The 19,446-nt window shown below is 34.6% G+C and overlaps 2 protein-coding genes across 2 annotated transcripts; both read right to left on the bottom strand.

Annotated features, from left to right (window-relative positions):
• Positions 1–440: 440 nt before the first annotated feature.
• Positions 441–5,361, bottom strand: LOC132063884 (ferric reduction oxidase 2-like). Its single transcript, XM_059456617.1, has 8 exons — positions 5,097–5,361; positions 4,682–4,783; positions 4,389–4,578; positions 3,413–3,647; positions 2,378–2,705; positions 1,887–2,130; positions 1,040–1,749; positions 441–796 (listed from the first exon to the last, which is right to left on the bottom strand). The coding sequence occupies exons 1-8, from the start codon at positions 5,296–5,298 to the stop codon at positions 657–659; spliced, it is 2,151 nt and encodes a 716-aa protein (XP_059312600.1). The 5' UTR covers positions 5,299–5,361; the 3' UTR covers positions 441–656.
• An 8,459-nt stretch (positions 5,362–13,820) lies between these two features.
• On the bottom strand, positions 13,821–15,623 carry LOC132063883 (probable receptor-like protein kinase At5g24010). Its single transcript, XM_059456616.1, has one exon. It carries the CDS (start codon positions 15,551–15,553, stop codon positions 14,138–14,140), a length of 1,416 nt encoding a protein of 471 aa, XP_059312599.1. The 5' UTR covers positions 15,554–15,623; the 3' UTR covers positions 13,821–14,137.
• Between the last annotated feature and the right edge of the window lie 3,823 nt (positions 15,624–19,446).

Genomic DNA, 19,446 nt, shown 5'->3' with positions numbered 1-19,446 from the left:
GTCTTATGTGTTTCCTTGTTTGGTTCGCGATGCTTATCATCAAATCTTTTGTTGAATTTCAGCTCCAAGTGTACAAATTAAATGTGAGATATATCATCCTAATATCCTTTGTTGAATTTCAGTTCTAGAATTGAGTCCCTTGTTGTATTCCAGTGTGAAGTGCTCTCATAGTCGTATGTTTGTTTTACTTTGAAGAATTGCTTATGTAAAGTGCTTAGATTCCAAATTTTAAAGCAGTTTTCTATAAAGAAGCCTTTACATGAACTTCTGGGAACCAAATGAACCACTAAGATATAGGAATTTTGACGGTTGAAGTGACCCAAAAAAATTTGGTAACGGCAAGAAATTTAAATTTGATGTGAGAATATCTCAATTCCTTTTAATTTACCTTTTTACACTATCTTATACGGAGTATGACAGTGAGAAAGATTAAAAAAACATAATAAAATGTATTTTTTACATTTCACAGTACAAAGGAAGCATGTTACAGGAGCACTTGAAACACTCAAACCAACCTGAGCATAACCACACACAAAAAAATTACTATCTTATTTTCCCTTTGTAGGGGGGTGTGGGACGGATAGGGAGGGATTAGTTTTTGTCATTCTGTGCATATTGCATCATGGTGTCTTGAAATTATGCACCAAAAAAGAAAATCACCAACTGAAGCTGATGGACTCAAAGTGAAGGTTGGATGCTAAACCAGATGAACATATGCTTGCAACTTCATGTCTCATTTTCTTTGGCCCACACACTAGAACTCCAACACTAGATTCTTTTCTCTCAAACAACACCCCTGCATCAAATTTACAACTTATTAGCAAAAGTTAGGTAATTTGAATAAGAGATTCTAATGTAGGATATATAAAGATACCTGATCTTTAGATTTAAGTTATATATACAAAAATTATAAATAATTTTTACACCATGAGTTCAATTAAATTGGCTATAGTTAGTTACATTCTATTTCTCATATTATATATCAGGCTTATATGACGAGTTACTTGTTATTAGTAACATTTTCTGTGATGAAACATACTTTTGAGGTCTGGCCTTTCACCAAAATGGAGATTAGTTGATTGAAAAAGTGACTGCTGGGGCAAGCTCTCCATTTCCCTATCAGCATTATAGAACCAAGAATTAGGTGAAGCCATTGGACTTGCAGCTTCCATGTTCTGAATTTGTTTGGCATCATTGGCACTGTGTCTCTTGTTCCAAACAAATGCTGCACTACTTGTGATGGCTATTGAGATGCAAATGATAAGCATATTCAGCACTGCCTTTATTGGATAAGAGTATATCTCATTGGTATTTTTATCAATTGGGTATATGTAATATCTATTCAAAGCCCCCAAGGAAATCAAGAAAATGATGAAGGAAGATGATATGATAGCACCAAGCCACAGCCAATTGTTTGGGCCAAGAATTGGAGTAATGGGCTCATCAGATGGGCTAGGCTTGAACCACATGGTCCTCAAGTTCTTTTTGTTTTCTTCTGATATGGGCTGCTTTTCTCTTGTTACAAAAGCCTCAATTTGTAGGCCCAATTTAGAAGTTTGTGATGGGCCACCAGAAATAGGAAGGAGAAGGTCCAACATGGTGAGGTCTTGTGAGTTCTTGAACACACTTATTAGTAGGATTTCTGGTGTCTTGCATTTTTGTGACTCACTTGTGTGGATTAGCTCCCTGATTATGGAGATGAAAGGGGTAATTCCACTTCCTCCACTCACCATAACCAATAAATCATGCCTGCAACAAGTAAAATAAAACTTTAGTTTGTAATTGTAAACCTTAGTTTGTAATTGTAACATAAATCTAATCCGTATACTAGTATATTTTAGATGACAAAATGAAACTATCTCTGTTTTACTAATTTTCATACATACCTTAGAAAATGTGTGGAAGCAGGTCCATAAGGTCCTTCAACAGAGACGTTAAGACGATCGATAGATTCAGGGGAAGAAATCATCTGGTAAAGTTTCTTGGACCAACTTCCTTCACTCTTAATGACAACACTAAGCTTCTCTGGCTCCAAACTACTGCTTGAAGTGATTGTAAATGGATGCCATTGTAGTTTTGAAATGCTAGGTACATTCACAAACATGATGCTAGTTGGTGTATAACTTAAACCTGTGCATTTTTCAAAAAAGAAAAAAGGATCAAAATTGTCAGTTTGGTTATGTTATCCTTCAACAACATTCTAACAAGAAAAACAGAGAGTTGTGTGGGGACGGACTTGTTCGTCACAAAATTTTGATGTCATCAATCATTCAATTGGACAAATTTTGTGACGGACATCCATACAAATTTTTTCATCACAAATCTTGATTTTTCTTGTGTGAGCAAAATGTAAATATATGAAATTTCTTCAATTTACCTTTATTCTTGGAGAAGTTTAGCTCGAGAGTTTCACATGGTAGAACTCGAGCTGAGACCAAACGAACATTTGATCGCGATTGTAAGAATCTCAAGTATCGATCAATCACGAAGAGGTAGAAACCGGGAAGCATAATGCTGGCATAAGAGATGCCAACATGGAAGACGAAGAAGACAACGAAGAGGATGTAGAAGTGATGAGTGTAGAAGAAGAGCTCAAACATCTTTCTCCTAATGCGAGGGAATGTTGCTATCCATAACACCAATCCAGATAGCAATGACAACTCTCCAGCCAAATTTGAGATATCAGTTTTTGCCCACTTAAGCATCTGTTTCATTTCAATCAAGAGTCATTAATTACTAATTACAAATTCACCAAGAATTGGACTTGTGTTCTAGTACTACTACTTTACATGATAAATCCTACAATACTAATAAATTATTTAATGTGATTCTACTGTTTGTTAAATAAACCTCAAATTAAACTTGTTCTATGTATATCTTGTTTTCCTTTGCATGTCTAATTTTGTTGCCCGTTTTGAGTTGTCTTTGTCTTTTAAAGCAAGGACCAGTTGATACATTTTAAAAAGAACAAAAAGAATAAAAGGTCAATCCTTTTATTCCCTCTGAAAAAGTGTAAAAACTTGATTGAGGAATATTTTGTTAGAAAATGTTTGGACCACTAGAACACTTGAAGAGTTGACTACATGGAGATCCAAGAAATTTGCTCCTTCTCTCTTTTTTTTTTTAATATCTTATCTATCTTTTATTGTGCTTTCCTTGCTAACAAAGACTTAACGTATTGCAAAGGAAGGAAAATGTAACAAATGATTGAGACAACCCCACTAAAATAAACAAATCAACAAGCAAAGAAATCACAAAAGACGATCACTTTCTGTTTTTTCTTGATGGTCATCTTCTATATATGTTCACTCCATCAAATGTGACCTAGCTTTACGTCATGATTATATCATTGTATTATTGGAAAAAATAAGGTTATTGTATTATATTATAAGGTACGTAATTAAAGTATCACCTCAGATAATTGATGAGTGGCAGCCCAATAGACTATGTAACAAATGCCATGAGCAGAGAAAAGGGTCATAACAATATGTCCAAGCCATATATGGTATTTAACACTAGCTTCTGAGGTGAGACCAAATACTTGGAGCACAGATGAGCCTCTTGTGACTGGAACAAACAGAAATGTAAGGCATATATTTCCAACAAGTCCCAACCTCAATCCTGAATCTTCCAACTTGGCTTCCCATCTGTCATAACCAAACCAAAATGAATAGAAAAGTGTTATATATATTAATGGTAACAATATAAGTCGGTAGCAAATTCAGTATTTAATGTTGTAGATTCAAGTGAATGAGTTTTAAAATATAAACTTATATCTAGTTCTATAACTTATACTCCCTTAATTTCCCTTTATATGGCGACGACGTCAATTACTATTTGGAGAATCGACAAGATTTTCCTTTAACCAGTAATTTTTCAAATATAATTTAAAAATATAGAATTATTAACTATTGTGAGACCTATATATAATATTTCTTTTGGTAACATGGGAACCCATGACCGCTACCCATTGGGTGTGGTAATAGCCGCAAATCACCCGGAAGATGTAAACCGCACTAAGTAAGTCTTGGGCAACGAGTTCGACCGAGAAACGCATGGAGTATCGAACCCCAGGACCTCCATTTGGGTAAACCTATATATAATACTATTATCTATGTTTAGGTGCTAAATATGCATATACAAATCTTATTTCGAAAAACTTGATGATTTATGACGTTTGAAACCGAAAAGAATTTACTCCACACTAGTTTGACTTAACTCCACTAAACTGCAACATAGTTCACTTTTTCCGGCACATAATAAGGTTCCAATTTGTGTTGAATCCGCCAAACAAAGTTGATGATGCATGGTTGGGAATGTTTATAGTTCGGTATCAATCGATTTTTGTTTATGAAAAATAATCAAACTAATATAATTATATAACTCACATTTTTTCTCCAGTTTTGGCAACGGACTTTGGCGTAATAGTGGGAAAGATAATATGCAAGTAAGAGGCAAAAGTCCAGACTAAGAGTGCAATGAACATCACAAAAAAGCCAAGCTCTATCCTTGAAACAATCCCTAGCCCCTTCATTATTATTGGCCTCCTCCATATAGCTAACTTTTGTTTCTTCTCAACTCTGTTCATCAGAAAATACAAAAAACAAATAGTATTAAGTAACATTTTCTTCTTTTTTTTTTTTTTTTTTTTTTTTTGGGGTGGGGGTTGAGGGCTACTGACCTGTTGATGTTTTTTTATCATTGTTCTTCCATAAATGGAGGTATACACATCCCAAGACAGCAATAAATAAGAGAGGAAATGTGTTCATCAACAGTGACCTTCCTGTAAAATAGAAAAATTGCACTTAATAAGATGAGTTCTTTAAATGAATGAAATTAATTTTTTTAGAGAAAGTTTCATGTCTGTCTTCATCCAAAAGAATTAAAGAAGGCAGCATTTTGAGCTAAATATTTTTAAAGAGCTCATTTCTGCGTTATGATGTGTATTATTTTACATCATCAAATTATGTTACCAACAATAAGAAGTATAACTACATATCACAACTCTTAGTAATCTAATAATATATTGTAACGGGTTAAAATACACTGATAAAGTTAAAAAAAAAAAAAAAAAAAAAGGTTGTACTGCAGTATACCTTGAGCTCCAAAGTAAGTGGAGGTGGTTGTCTGAGCTTTGATCTTAGGTGTCCATATCTGTCTATACATATTGGTTGGAGTTACTATCAAAACAAGAAAATATCCAACTGTAACAATTATCAGTAGAGCCATTATAATTGCTTGAAAGCCATTGTTTTTACTTGATGAAGCTCCATTTGAAGAAGATGATGTTTGAGCCATTTTTTTTCCTCTTTCTTGGTGCTAATGAGTTAAAGTACTTTTGGATGGAGAATGTTAAAAGGGAATGAAGTGTTTATATAGTATAAGGAGAGAATTGATATAATATTTTCTTTTTGGCAAGTGTACTCAATTGTGAGCTCATCCTTACATATTCTTGAAATAGCATGATTCATGTCCCAACATCTTGTATATATTACGTTTACGGCTGGGAGATTCTTTTCTTCTTTTTTTTCCCTTCGTTTTTCAACATTTTATAGTGACGTGTAAAATTAAATCCATGTTGAAGATAAATAAGGTGCTTGCTAGTTACTATAGAATAGAGGTCAACCAGATGTGTGCATGGGTCGGTGGGGAGGCGAATGGCACGTGGGTAGCCCCATTTTAGACAATTGCATGCTTCATGCAATGTTTACTTCTTTGTCACTTTTTTGCTTAAACAGTGAAAATGGCAAGTTAGCATTCTACTTTATAAGAGAGAGTGTTTAAGGTAATTACACATATATTTTCATAATAATTTATTTTTTTAGTATTTGGTAAATGACACTCTAACCTACTTCTTTCATAATAAAACTATGTGGACATGTGCTTTTTAATGAAACTTAGCCGGAAAAATTGACCACATTAAAATTACCTTTTGGGGAACTCAAAAATAATTCAGCTTGTTTGATCAAACTTTCGGGAAGTCAAAGGGCTTTTTTTTTCAAAAAAAAAAAAAAGGCTTATTTTATAGATTTGAGGTGATAGTCAAGCAATTAGAGAAAAATAGGAGTAAGTGTTATCATGTAGTAGCAGAAGTTGCTATTCAGAAGTTGAAAAAACTAATTTTTTTCTCAGAAACTCTTTGAAATCTTGATCAAGCACAAATTGTTGCTCGAATATTGTAAAAATAAGACTTGCCAAACACAAATTGCATTACTCTTTAAATTTTGGACGCTAGGCAAAAAGGGCTACTGAAACTCCTTTCCGATATTATAAAAAAATTGCATTCCGAATTTGTACAACTTAAATGTCAAGGGGAGTAATTGGGCTTTTTCATCCTTTTCTTCTTACTGAAGAATTGCTGAATTATTAGCTATATAGCTAAAATAACACTTCATTTAGATTGAAAAAGTAAGAAATTGATGTACAGACATTAAAGACATACTCCATAATTAAGAGGGAAAAGAAAAAGAAATAAATATAGAAGGAAAGATGCACTCCTTTATAATCAGTATTACATCATAGTATATCAGTATGTCTCAAAAGTTGACATCCTCACAACAGATTTTTCATAGAGCTCTCTAATTCAGTATCTTGCCCTCTTCCATCATAAAGTGCTCCTCTGTTTGTTCCATTTTCAGAAATTTGTTATGAAAACCTTAAAAGCGTGTAGATTCCCAATTTTTACAAGCAGTTTTGTCAAGATGTCGTAGATAAACTTCTTTACATCATATTTTGGTAAACAAACCAAAATGAACTAGTATCATGGGTACTTTTTGAACTAAGATTTGGTAATGATCACTTGTTCCGTTGTTATATAAAGATGTGATATAGTATAACAGTTCGAACTAATTAAAAATTATTATTATTTAATTTCCTTTAGTTTATGAAATTTAAATGATGTAAAGACAAACACGTCGATAACGTCCAAAGTTCACGTAAAGCAAAAGATTTTGCTTGTAAATAACCTTTACAGTTCCTACAACAGAAAAGGCTGCGTTTTGGGGCGGTTTTTTCAGTTTTTTAAAGCATAATAATACAAAACGAAAAGGAAAAAAGGTACAAAAGTTGTTTCTTTTAACAATTTTTAAGCTGCTTAATTAATGATATACTGGAAAAGTGATGAGGTGTCGGGCACTCAAAGGTACCGTTTAACGGTTAATATAGTGAGATGAAAATCATCAGATACATGTGTTCAAATCTCAATAGAAGAAAAAAAAATAGATTTTCATCTGCTTAATTTTTGACTGTGCAACAAGCATTGATTGATAGGATAAAAGAAGCACGTTGTGAGATCGAACCACAATATTTTGCCTTACATGGTGGAAGTCGAGAGTGAAAATCACTCAAGAGTAATCAAGATACATGCAAATTAACTAGAAGGACAATCATTTTCCTTACATGGCGAAAGTTGAAATGAAAATCTAGACTCGAGAGCAATCGAAGTACATGTAAGTTGACTAGATCAAAAATGAGTAGGATTTTGACTTGCATAGTAAATTAAAGTCTTGTGTTTCTTTGAGACTGAGAAGCGTTGTCAATGTGGTGGATGTGTGTCTACACGTGCTCATTAATCTAGTGACTTGATGATCCAACTTGAGATATAATCTAGATTTCGGATAATTTATCACTTGATTTACTTTCATTTGTCATGCTTGCATGCTATGTCCTAATAATATATTGAATTAGTATTCTTTTTGTGCATCAGCTTAGTACTTTTAAGTCTTTAATCATATGTAGTGGAATAAAATAATATCCCTGGATAAGATAAGAATCTTGGATCTGTTGCTACCTGGGATGCTTTAAACCGTCAACAAAAAGAGATTTGAGTTTGGACCTACTCCAACTGATTGGTTCAGTCATTTCCATGAGAGATAATAAACAACAAAAATTGCTAATCATGTACTAATAGATAATCAATCAGATACTTCGCTTTTTTACTACTAATTAGAGATTGTAGAAGAACTTCTCCAGTTGGTCAGTTTCTACTGAAAGTAATAGATACTGAAAATAAAAATAAGTTTATAATCATGATGTCCAGACCAGCTTGTTCGTATCTATTAATTCCACGAGACAATTGCTACCTCCCATCAAAGATAAAGCAGATGAGAAGAAATCATCTAGTGATTTTGTCTACACTGGGATTTCGAACATGAAAGCTCATCGTTTTCAATCCACTTCATTGACCACTCGGCCACACCCTTGGTGCTACATCGTAAATTATCAATTATCCTTCTCTGAAAGTAATAGATATCATATGTTTAACTTTTCTACTGTAATGAATAGTACCATTCAAAGCCAATGAGAGTATCAACAACAGAGTATCTATTATGATGATGTTAGGCTCAAATCGTAAAACTTGATATCTCAGACGGTCGGAGGTAGCAATGACCAATAGAATAGTGGAGATATGTTCAAGCTGGTCCATTATTACCGTATTTTTATTATTAAAAAAAATAAAAAAAAATAAAAAGAGATAGTGGGATCAAATCAGGGCGGCATGACTGCAAGATTTCCAACTTGAAAGGAGAGTTGTTGAGAATACATTAGGAAGCCAAACCATGATTTGCCTCAGTTCATGAAGTTTTGATATGTCACTGTTTTGGGCTCACAAACAGCCACCTTATTGAGCACTTTGTAGGGTGATGTTGAATCTAGAGGAAGAAAATGGAGCTGCTCTGGCATTAGATAAACAGCACTAATGGAACTAAGTCTACACCAAACAAATGGCCAAAAAAAGGCTGCTTGTACTAAATAGTTCATACGTATGCACCAACCTCCTTTTGCAACAGCTGAATAGAGTGACACAGAATTCGGCCATTAATTGACAACCACAAAAAACGACGCCTTGTTTGGCATATGCTTTTGTTGACAAGACGTTCACTGAACCGTGTCAATCTATTAAAAGTTTTAAAAGATCTGCAATTAGTCCCAATCAAGATCAGTAATAGTCCTCTCATAGACCACTACACCGCCCGATACCACCCCAATCTGCTCTAGTGGAAGGGGTCATTCAGACAAACATATATAGTTAACAAAGCAAAGCTATAACAAACAAAATGGTGCTTCATTACATTGAATTGAATCAAGGAATTTCACATAGCAGAAACAGTAAAGCAATATAGAAGAGGCAAACAGAAAACTAGCTGCGAGTTTAATAAACAGAACTACTTTTTTAATAACCGTGGTGTCCAGGCCAGCTTGCGCGCCCCTCGACTAATTACACGGGATACCTGTCACCTCCCACCAGCAACAGGTACCAGGTAATTCTATCCACCACGGCTAGGATAGATGAGAACAAATCACCTAGTGTTTTTTGTCTTTGTTGGGATTTAATAAACAGAACCATTTGCTGCTATGAAGTCAGAAAACTTGCCAAAGATTAACCATCTTAAAAATTCTTTAAAAACAAAAATCTCATGTAGTACTTGGCTGAGCTTATAACAGACCAGCTTTGGAGGATTTTTGTTAACCTTAGGGGCTTGGCTTGGGTAATGCCAAACAAGATTACTCAAGTACTATATAGCTGGGAGGAGGCAGGTTTAGGAGCTGCAAACAGAGCTAGATGGAGGGTTGTTCCAGCCTGTAAATGGCGGACAATTTGGAAAGAGAGGAATTCAAGGTGTTTTGAGGACATCAGTAATGAAGCACAAAAGATCAAACTGAACTGCATTAGACTTTTTTGTTTTTGGTATAAGCAGATATATCCAGAAGATACTGAGTCCATTATAGATATTCTAGGATCTTGTTAGAATGTTGGATCAGTTGTTTTCTTTTGGCTGATGTAAATATGGTTTTCAGCACAACCTATGTGTTGGTTTAGTCTATACATACAACTGTTACCTTCTCAAAAAAAAAAAAAACTTGGCTGAGCTTATCAACAGTTTCCCCCAGTTTGTTGAGAGAAGTTCCCTTTCTTTTTGCAAGTCCATAGACTTTGCTGAACACAAATGGGGAAACCCCATGAAACAAGAAGTGTACTGGCAACGAATGCGCTCAAAAGATTCATCTACTTCCCTAAACAGCTATCCCAAAAAGTTTTTTGTGTTGCTATAAATAAAGAACCGGAAAAGTACTTCGAACTATACCAAACAGATTCTCCTTATATCGAAAAGCTACACAGCTCACCGTGTCCATAGCTTCAAAAAGCATAAAGTACTACTCTCATAGGCCATAGCTGCCTTGCAACCTTGGACCGTAGTTTTAAATGGTCATATCCGGTCCTCAGTACTTTGCGCATAAAGCACCACAAATGTTAACATCCTGACTCCAGATCTTACAGCAACTTTTAGAGTATTTTTGTTTAATAAATCCAGTTGCCGAATTTAAAATGGACCACCTCCGGATTTGCCTTTCAGCTTCCAGCAACAGTTACCCGGTCCTCCCCATCTTTTTGCATAACGCAACGAGCTCCTAAACCTGAAGGTCTCCATGATTTGTATTCAAGTAAACTTCGATTCTGTCAACTAACTCTGAAAGCAAAAGCGTTCTGGTTGGTGGCTACACCGTATTAATACTTCTACTAATAATTGGCTTTCAAGGAAATTTTGTTGCACCAATAGATCAGAAATGTCTCAAAGAGATCCTATCCCAAGCTCCATCAAAGAGAAGAAGTATAACAGCTAAACAAAGCTCCCCACTGCCGTGCAAGTTTTTTTTTTTTTTTTAATTGTTTTTTATTACATAGGGGGTAGGGGAAGGGGAAATGGGGAGGGGATTACAACGTGGGGATTCGAACCCTCACAAACAAGGTGAAAGTAAGTTTCTTGACTCATCCAAGCACAAAAAAAAAAAAAAAAAAGCAAACAAGAATTTCCAGATACCATCATGAAACTCCCATTAATGAAGTGTAGCCACCTTCTAAGAAACAAAGACCACCACCCACCCACCCTTTTGTGTGTGTGGGTATGGGTGTGAGAGGGGGGGGGGGGACTTTAATAAAGCACACCCGAGTACTTCTCAACCATCTCGAATTTGCTAATGATGCGGAACTTGCGCAAACAATAGAGCATCATGAGAGTTTTTGGAGAAAATCAAGCCTCGCACGAAGTGCAGTGCTTCTTCTATACAGAAAGAAAGGAGAAGGTAGAGAAATTAAAGTGAAGGATAGTATAGGGAGTACGCCAATCCTTGATGCAGAAAAGGGGGAGGACTTCTTGGTCCGTGACAAGGCTTGGAGAATTACGCCTATACTGAAGTTCAAGATATATTAGTATTCAATATGCTGTAATGTTCTCTTCACTTAAGCTAGACATCAAATTCTGGTGACACGAACAGCTTCCGATATTTCTTGGTTATGTCTCTTGGTTACGTAAATAACCAAGAGACATTTCCAGAAGCGCCTTTTGCTAATTGAATGAGCCTAGGTGAGCATGATCATCTGACTTTGCATATGATCGCCTTTAAAAGTTCATCAAAAGCACTATTAGTGTCTATATCCACACCAAAGTGCCTTCTGAAATCCGACACAGCTAGCTACAGAAATTGTCAAAAATAAAGAAGCAATGATATCAAACTGTACAATATGTTGTATATGTCTTCACTTTGTCAATTGTTTCATTTGGGGGGAAATACTAGACATAGACCCCAAAACTTTTACCGAATTATTACATGTTCTGATATATTTTGTTAACGATTGTACATCCAGTTGGCTAAGGAAGATGACCCATTTAGGCCATACCAATTAGTTGGAATTAAGATTTAATCATTATTGTCACAGATAAGTCAGGATAAGGATAAGAATGAGTATGAGATTTAGAAAACCGCTAATTTTCCTTAAAAGACAAAACTATTACCAGCATTTGAATGAAAAGGTTCAATCCTTAAATAGTCTTTCTGTGCCAATAAATGGTGGACAGCAATCTATTTGGAGATGTTTAACAATCTCTAGAGAGCAGAATACTCAGACAGTGAGACTACCATGACCCCAACTAGTTAGAAATTAAGGCTTAGTTGATTGTATTGGTTGATTTGTACGTTTAACAATTGTCCATGCAACTTGTCAGTCTCACTTGTCAATTTTTTAATTGCAATCCCATAAGTTCCATTTCCCTATCCATGAAGTGTGTTGTAAAAATGTTTTTTTAGAAATAGTATGTAAGGAAGTGCATTGTAACAGTTAAAACATCAAAGCAAACATAAAGCTCGCACTTAAAGTTAAGAACTTAAGATGAAGGGATCAGCATATATGTATTCGATGATACCTCGACGGTGTGCAGCTAGCAACAGTCATAATAGTTAAAAACTATTCTGGACCAAGTTCAGACAGCAGACATGATGCTAAAGCCAAAAAGGAGTATATGCTTAGCTCCTTTAGCTCGCTTCCAGGGTTAATCAAAGACCAAACTGGTAATAGCTCAACTACGTTGAAAGGTTCATCTAGTACAAACAAGTAATAGTGAATATCACGATCCCCATCAAATACTTCGGCTTCAGAGTAATGGCACTTAATGAGAAGCATGCCAGAATGTTTTATGCTCAAGAGTGACCATCAACATGTAGTCATTAATAGGAAAGGAAGTGACGAGCACAGCAGAGAGAAAGAAGAAGAAGAATAACTTAAGAGACATCCCAAATGGGTGAAGATAGTTTTGACGTGAAAATCAGAATCCTGAATTTTACATGCTAATAGATCGTTTGTCGGTGGAAGGGCTATCAGACAAAAGCCTTAAATTGCAACGCATAAACAGCACAGGATAAAAGCAAGTCAAAGCCAGGAATACGGGTAAACAGGCAAAAGGATGCGGTGGAGGAAAAAATGTAGGGGGTGAAAGAGAGAATTTTGCAACAAGGGGTGGAAGGAACAGAAACTGCGGAGGCTGGAATAAGAAGAATACAAATACTCTTCTACTAAAAAAAATATACTCTTTCCTAGTCTGGATATACATCCTAGAATAATTTGTGTATCGAAAGGGTTGCCTCCACCACCCAAGAAATGAGCAACAATTTAAGGACTGCAAGGATCTTATTAATGAACAAAGCTCATTAGTACTTATAGCCGGGTGCTCAATAGCAAACACTTGACACTTTCACCGACTAAGTAACCACATCATTGCAGGATAAGGGGCTTAGTCTAGATGGTTCAAGGTATTGATCTTGTATCCTTCGTCATCTTAGCTACTAATTAAATTACTGATTTATCAACAAAAGAAAATCAACTATCATCCTCCTGAGCTAGAGCTAACATCTATAAGGTATTTGCTGAGACTCAATATGATTAGATGGTAATTGGAGTTGCATGCATCACAAACTTCGATAATGAATGCTTGGGTGAAGTGGCAATCAAATAATCTTAGTCATTATGCACTAAACCCAGTTCTAAATTCATAAGCTAGATGTTTTATGAATATTTTTGTTTTGGTACGATTTCTCAATTTCAGATGTGAAGGCCTAAGCTTAGATTTTTCTTCTAGGTTTTCTTTATTCACTATTCGCCGGGGCACTCAGTTCCTTCATGTTCCCAAAGCTGAGGCATCGTAGTGCAGCTCTTGTTGAAGACTGCATCGTTTGAAAAAAAACGCGCTCTTGTTGTTTCTTGCTGTTGCAGCCTCAATTACAAAGTTCTAAATGATGTACCTTTTGGATTTAGTTATTCGGGTTTTACATAGGAACTAACTCAAGCTTCTGTACTTTTGCATCTTCATGATGCTTTTTAGCAAGAAATATATTTAACTTTACCAAATAATCAAGAACTCTACCCAGTTCTATGCAAAAGTAAATAATGTTTGAGATAAGCATGCAACAATGATACAAAGTTTCATAAATAAAGTGAGAAGATCCAAAAAAAAAAAAAAATGAGAAGGTAACATATTGAAAAGATCCAATTTTTCACAATTCAAACTTGCAAAGCATGCATACCAATAAATTGAATGAGTTTCTCGACAAGTTTACAGAGATAATACCTTCAGATTCTTCATTTTCTGAATGTTAAATTGAAAAACATAATATATAGGAGCACACGGAAAATAACAAATAGTGGAAATCAAAAAAGCAATCCTGTTAGAACAGCTACTATTTGCTTTTAATTACATAAATATGAATACTTACAGTACAAGACAACTGAAACTTTGTGCTAAAGGCACCCCTAGCAGTTTCAAAGTAGTGTAAATTAAGCCATCATCTTAATCTTATTTCAGAAACATCACAGCTTATTAGATGACAGTTGGTTGCCATATTTCAGATTAACTTCAGGAATTTCCGTGGGTAACCTCCACCATGCCACAGACTCCGTAACCCCAGTTCTTCTCCGATGCATAATCACAAACGCTATCATCAGCAAGAAGAAGGCAGCTAGCATAGGATATACGACGTTACCATTTCCCCTCTTCCAACTCTTCAAGACAGCATGTGCACAGATCTCACCATCAAAACTACCCACAGAATTATTAATCTTCATGATCTCAACCCCATTAAGAATGGCATCTACAGCACGTGTAAGACTTATATTCGAAGGCCCAACACTCAAAGTCAAAACACCAGAACTATCTCCATCAACGACAAAATCAGCATAGAAAGGGGAAGCCAGCATCCTATTTGTCATTTCAGTAAGGTCCAAGTTTCCGTAGGCCAAATTGTTGTTCACATAAACATTGAAAACTAGCATACCACGCGCAACACTAGCTATATCACAGAAGTGCATCCTAACCAAGTACTTATACCCTCCAATCACCGGAAATGTCCATGTCATATTCAACTCAGGGATTGAATTACCCAAACTCCTAATAACTCGAGCAGAATTATAAACATGATCAGGACCAACCTCTCTACTTGCCCCGCCCTTTAAATAGTGTATACGGCCACCAAAGTGAACCTTCGACAACCCATCATTAGACTTAAGATACTCATCATCAGTAACCCAAGTTCTCCATAACGAATCATTAAGAGGTGTAACTTTCCAACCACCAACATTAATCCTATACATAGTTTCATATCCATTCTTCAACAATCCATTAATTTGCTCATTCTTATCAAAACTAACATACTGAGCAACATCAGCAATCAAATCATTAGGGGCAGAAATAACCTCAATCGCATTAACAAACGCAAATTTCTCTTTCTCACTCGGCACAAACGTTATAACAAGAACATCAGAATCAACCCCAATCACATAATCCTTAATTACCTCAAAACCCAACCCCATATCCACACTCAAACTATTAAACAACACAAACCCATTAGCCAAGACATGAAATTTAGCATTTCCAAAATCAAAATCACCACTTAATCTCCTAAAATGAAGACGCACCAAGTGATTACCAGGGTTCTTGATTACAAACCTGTACTTAGAGGGGCGCGTGAAGACACGCGCCGTGTGGTAGATTGGTGAAATTTTAGTGTTTGGGTTTGCATCAGCAAGTGAAACTGTTCCAGTTGAGGAGAGAAACGACGTCGTTGAGTCACCGGTGAAGTGGCGGTGGTCAAAGTCAACGGTGGTGGATTCATGGGACCCACAGTTAATGAGGTAGTGATTTAGGGGAGAAAAGGAAGCGTTAATGAGAGTGAAGAAGAGGATTGTGAAGGTGAAGAAGAGAGTTAAGGTGGATGAGAGAGTAGCCATTTGTGTGAGATTTGAAAGAAAATTGAAGTGAAGAGGTGTTAAAGATGAAGGTTGAGAGATGAGATTAATGGTGCTTGCGCGGTAAACGTGTGGGACAGACCAATGGGGATGTTGGGAGAGTGGAACATTCGTTGGTGAGTTTTGTCTGTAAACGTGTGGGTCCAACAAATGAGGCTTGTTCAGACCCCTATAATTTTATTTTTTTATTTATATTGGAGTCCGACTAATTTCAGATTTGCTTATCGTAGGAGCAGCATACATTCTCATGTGTTTGAATTCGAAACCTCTAATTAAGGGTCGAGGAATATCAAACCATTCCATTATAATTCATGCTACTAACTCAAATTTCCAGTCCTTCCTTTATGTTTACGTGGAAATATTTTTTTAGTCAATTTCAAAAAAAAAATACTCCGTCTCAATTTATGTGATATAGTTTAACTAGGCATGGAGTTTATGAAAGAAAGGTAGACTTTTGAAATTTGTGATCTAAAACAAGTTATAGATATTTGTGTGGTTGTAAATCATTTCATTAAGGATAATAGAGAAAGTTTTACATTGAATTATTATTTTTAAATATAGAAATGTATCATTATTTTTAGAACATTTAAAAAAGAAAGTGTATTATATAAATTGAGACAAAGTGAATAATGTTTCTAAACAATTTAATTTAAAAATTCACACAATTGTTATAAAATATTTGAGATAACAAGTTCTTTGAATTTTTTTATAGTACATAAATATTAGCATGACATATTAAGGATCATAAAAATTATTTATTTTAAAAAGAGTCGTGTCTGTTCAAGTTTTGTTACGTAAATTAAAAAAGTACTTACCTTGCTCGTACGTCGTCAAATACAATGACACGTTAACGCATACATCAATTTATTTGAACTTGTTCTTATGCTCAAGTCAATGTGATTCTTGGACGAGTATTCAAAGCAGTGCAAAGTAAATGTAGGTTATGTGAACGGGCTACATCACCCCCAATATATGTATTATAAATGCTCTTTTGATGCGTTTTCTAGTGACCCATTTTGATAGTTCAATTTCGAAGAGGTTTCCTCGACACTCTGTATGTATGCGTGTCTCTGATAGTGTGTTGAATGAAAGGTGCATGCATGTCAATAATGCTTGGCTTAATGCATATGCAGCTTCTTAAATCATGCTTTTTTATTTTGCGTCTTAACTTGTTCTATTGAGCTTACAACTCGATCTCAACTGCGTTTATCAAACACAATCCAACTTACATAACATATATAGTGAGCTTCATTTTTTTATTTTTTTTAGCTTTGCCGGTGAATGTCAATTGCATCATATGTGAAAAATTCAACTAATTAAAACACCCCACTCATTTTGATTATACACATCAAATATGAAGAAGTGTGTCTCTGTGTTATACAAGTGAAGAACCGCCACTTAAACCAATCAAATAACAAAACTGGAAAATAAGAAATCAAAATTGAAAACTAAAACTGAATAAAAATTAGAAACTGAAAAATAAGAAACCAAAACTGGAAAATAAAAACTGGAAACCAAAACTGAAAACTAAAAAACCAAAACCGAAACCTAATATTTGAGGTGTATAATTAAAATGGGTGAGGTATTTTAATTGATTGAATTTCCCACTTAGGATGCGATTGACATTCACACGTGCGCTAAAAAAATGAAACTCACCACATATGTCATTTAAGTCGGATTGTGTTTGATAGACACACTTGAGGCCAAGTTCAGGGGTTTAATTGGAACAACGCTTAGTTGAGGTGCCAAAATAAATTTAACGTACCTATCATGCTTTCTTATTCATGATTTTAGGCGAGGAATTATGTACCATAATATATGTATATTATTCCTTAATTTGTTCCTATGCATTAGTTGAGAGGCGGATTTATCTTACACCAAGCGATTATACGCCAATTCGTAAAAAGTGCCTGGATGTTAACAAAGCATTGAATCAATTAGTTCAGAATCACATTTGTAAACTAGCAAGTGCAACAATAAATTATTTGTATGTTTAGGGAAGGATGTTGCTGTTTCCAAGCTGTTGTGCTATTTTTTTCTGTTTCCTTTCATATTCTTTCTCGCCAATAAAATTGATTAAGAATGATTTGCGGAATCAAATGAGTAATGAGTTGGTTATGATCATCCTATATAAGAAAAAAGTGTTTAATGTTTATAATAAAGTTATTTTGAATACATTTCAAAAAATGAAAACTCATTGAGAAGAGTTGTAGTAATATACGTGAAATGTGTTTTATTTACATTTTTATTTTTAATATGATGTTGCATTATTAATTATTTTATTTATTTATTTTTATTTTAAAGTGTGACACCGCTTACAAAAAATTCTACGTATGCCACTGGGAATCACTTGCTCTATGCTCCATGCGACCGACATATTCTGCATTGAGTTCTGACTTGTTTTGTCTAACATATGTTTCTAGTTCTTTTATTCATTTTTTATTTATAACGTCACTTGTTCGTCTGATATGAAATAAGTAGATTTTATTACATCACGAGGAATGATAGACCTCCTCATTTACTAAGTGTCCCTGAATCTGTTAATTTGAAATTCATCTACAATCACGTAATCAACAATAACTCTTGTTCTAAGGTGGAGGGTTTTCCACAAATGGGATCCTTAATTGTACCCCCTGTGGGTGCTTAAAGTGATTTTGCATCATAACATTGTCGATCAACTATGTATCTTCGTAAGAGCAGGCCTCGAGCAGGTCCTTGTTGATAACGGTCTGTATATAGATAAACCTTATTATGAATGATAAGTTATAGTAAGCGATATGTTTTAACACTATGCTAATAAAATCCGGCATAAAATTTTCATAATGTAAATGCAGAGACAACTGGAGATGTAAATGCATGAAACGAAATTCAAGTTCTTTATGTGACTCTTATATTTGTGTGGAACTCCTTAATTTCCATAGATAATTTGGACACAGAACAAAAAGAAGAAGACGAAAAATAGATTTTCAAGTGACGCTGAGAAAGAAATACGTTAAAAATCGCAACAAAAGGAAGAAGTGTGTACTTTTCTAATTTAGAATGAATACTAATTCGATTAGATGAATAACTGCAGCACAAACAAAAAACAACAAGCATAATGATGTGAATGGAATTTAGACGCAAAAATAATGTAAACATAATCATTGCGTGAGGCATCTATCAATAAACTCTTATTAGCTCATACCACTTAATGGATCATCCCCTTTTATGTTGGTGGTTCAAATCTATATTAGATGTTAGCATTCCTTTTAAAAAAACGTTAATTATACTTTTGTATATTAACTTTGTATAATTTGTTTATTCTCAAGAATAGACCATTTCAGTGTGAATTAAATGGGTATAAAGAATTTTATTTTCAAGAAGTAAAATGCTCTAACATCAATAAAAGTTGTAGACATTCAATTTACGTTAAAGTAACAAGAACTCATAATTAAAACATCAACAAAAATTAAGTTGTTTAACACGTTTAGGCAAACACATAAGCTGAGCTCATTTGCACGCGTAATGTAATAATACATGCTTGCAATATTGACATGTTTATATTTGCGGTATGTATTTTAAACAGTTGAATGCTATTTTCATTACGACGTTAATAAATACATATAGATAATTTCTTACTTGTTTGAGGTTTTTAACGTTTAAGGGAAAGGTTAGGAAAATTATTCGAGTTAGGAAGCATTTTTTTCAGTTCAAAATAAATTTTTAATTGAAGAAATGATTTTAGAATGTATTTAATTGAAATGACTTTAGAATGTATTTGGATGAATCCGACCAATCGTTTTTTTAGGATTTGTTGGAAGTTGATTGAATTTTTGATCTGAGAATTAGTTTAATAATTTTTCGTACAATTAATTAAAATTTAAACTATATTTTTT

The sequence above is a fragment of the Lycium ferocissimum genome, chromosome 7 (genome assembly GCF_029784015.1).
Source record: "Lycium ferocissimum isolate CSIRO_LF1 chromosome 7, AGI_CSIRO_Lferr_CH_V1, whole genome shotgun sequence".
Lineage (NCBI taxonomy): Eukaryota > Viridiplantae > Streptophyta > Magnoliopsida > Solanales > Solanaceae > Lycium > Lycium ferocissimum.
The sequence above is the reverse complement of the archived record's forward strand: the minus strand, read 5'-3'. Positions and strand labels throughout refer to the sequence as shown.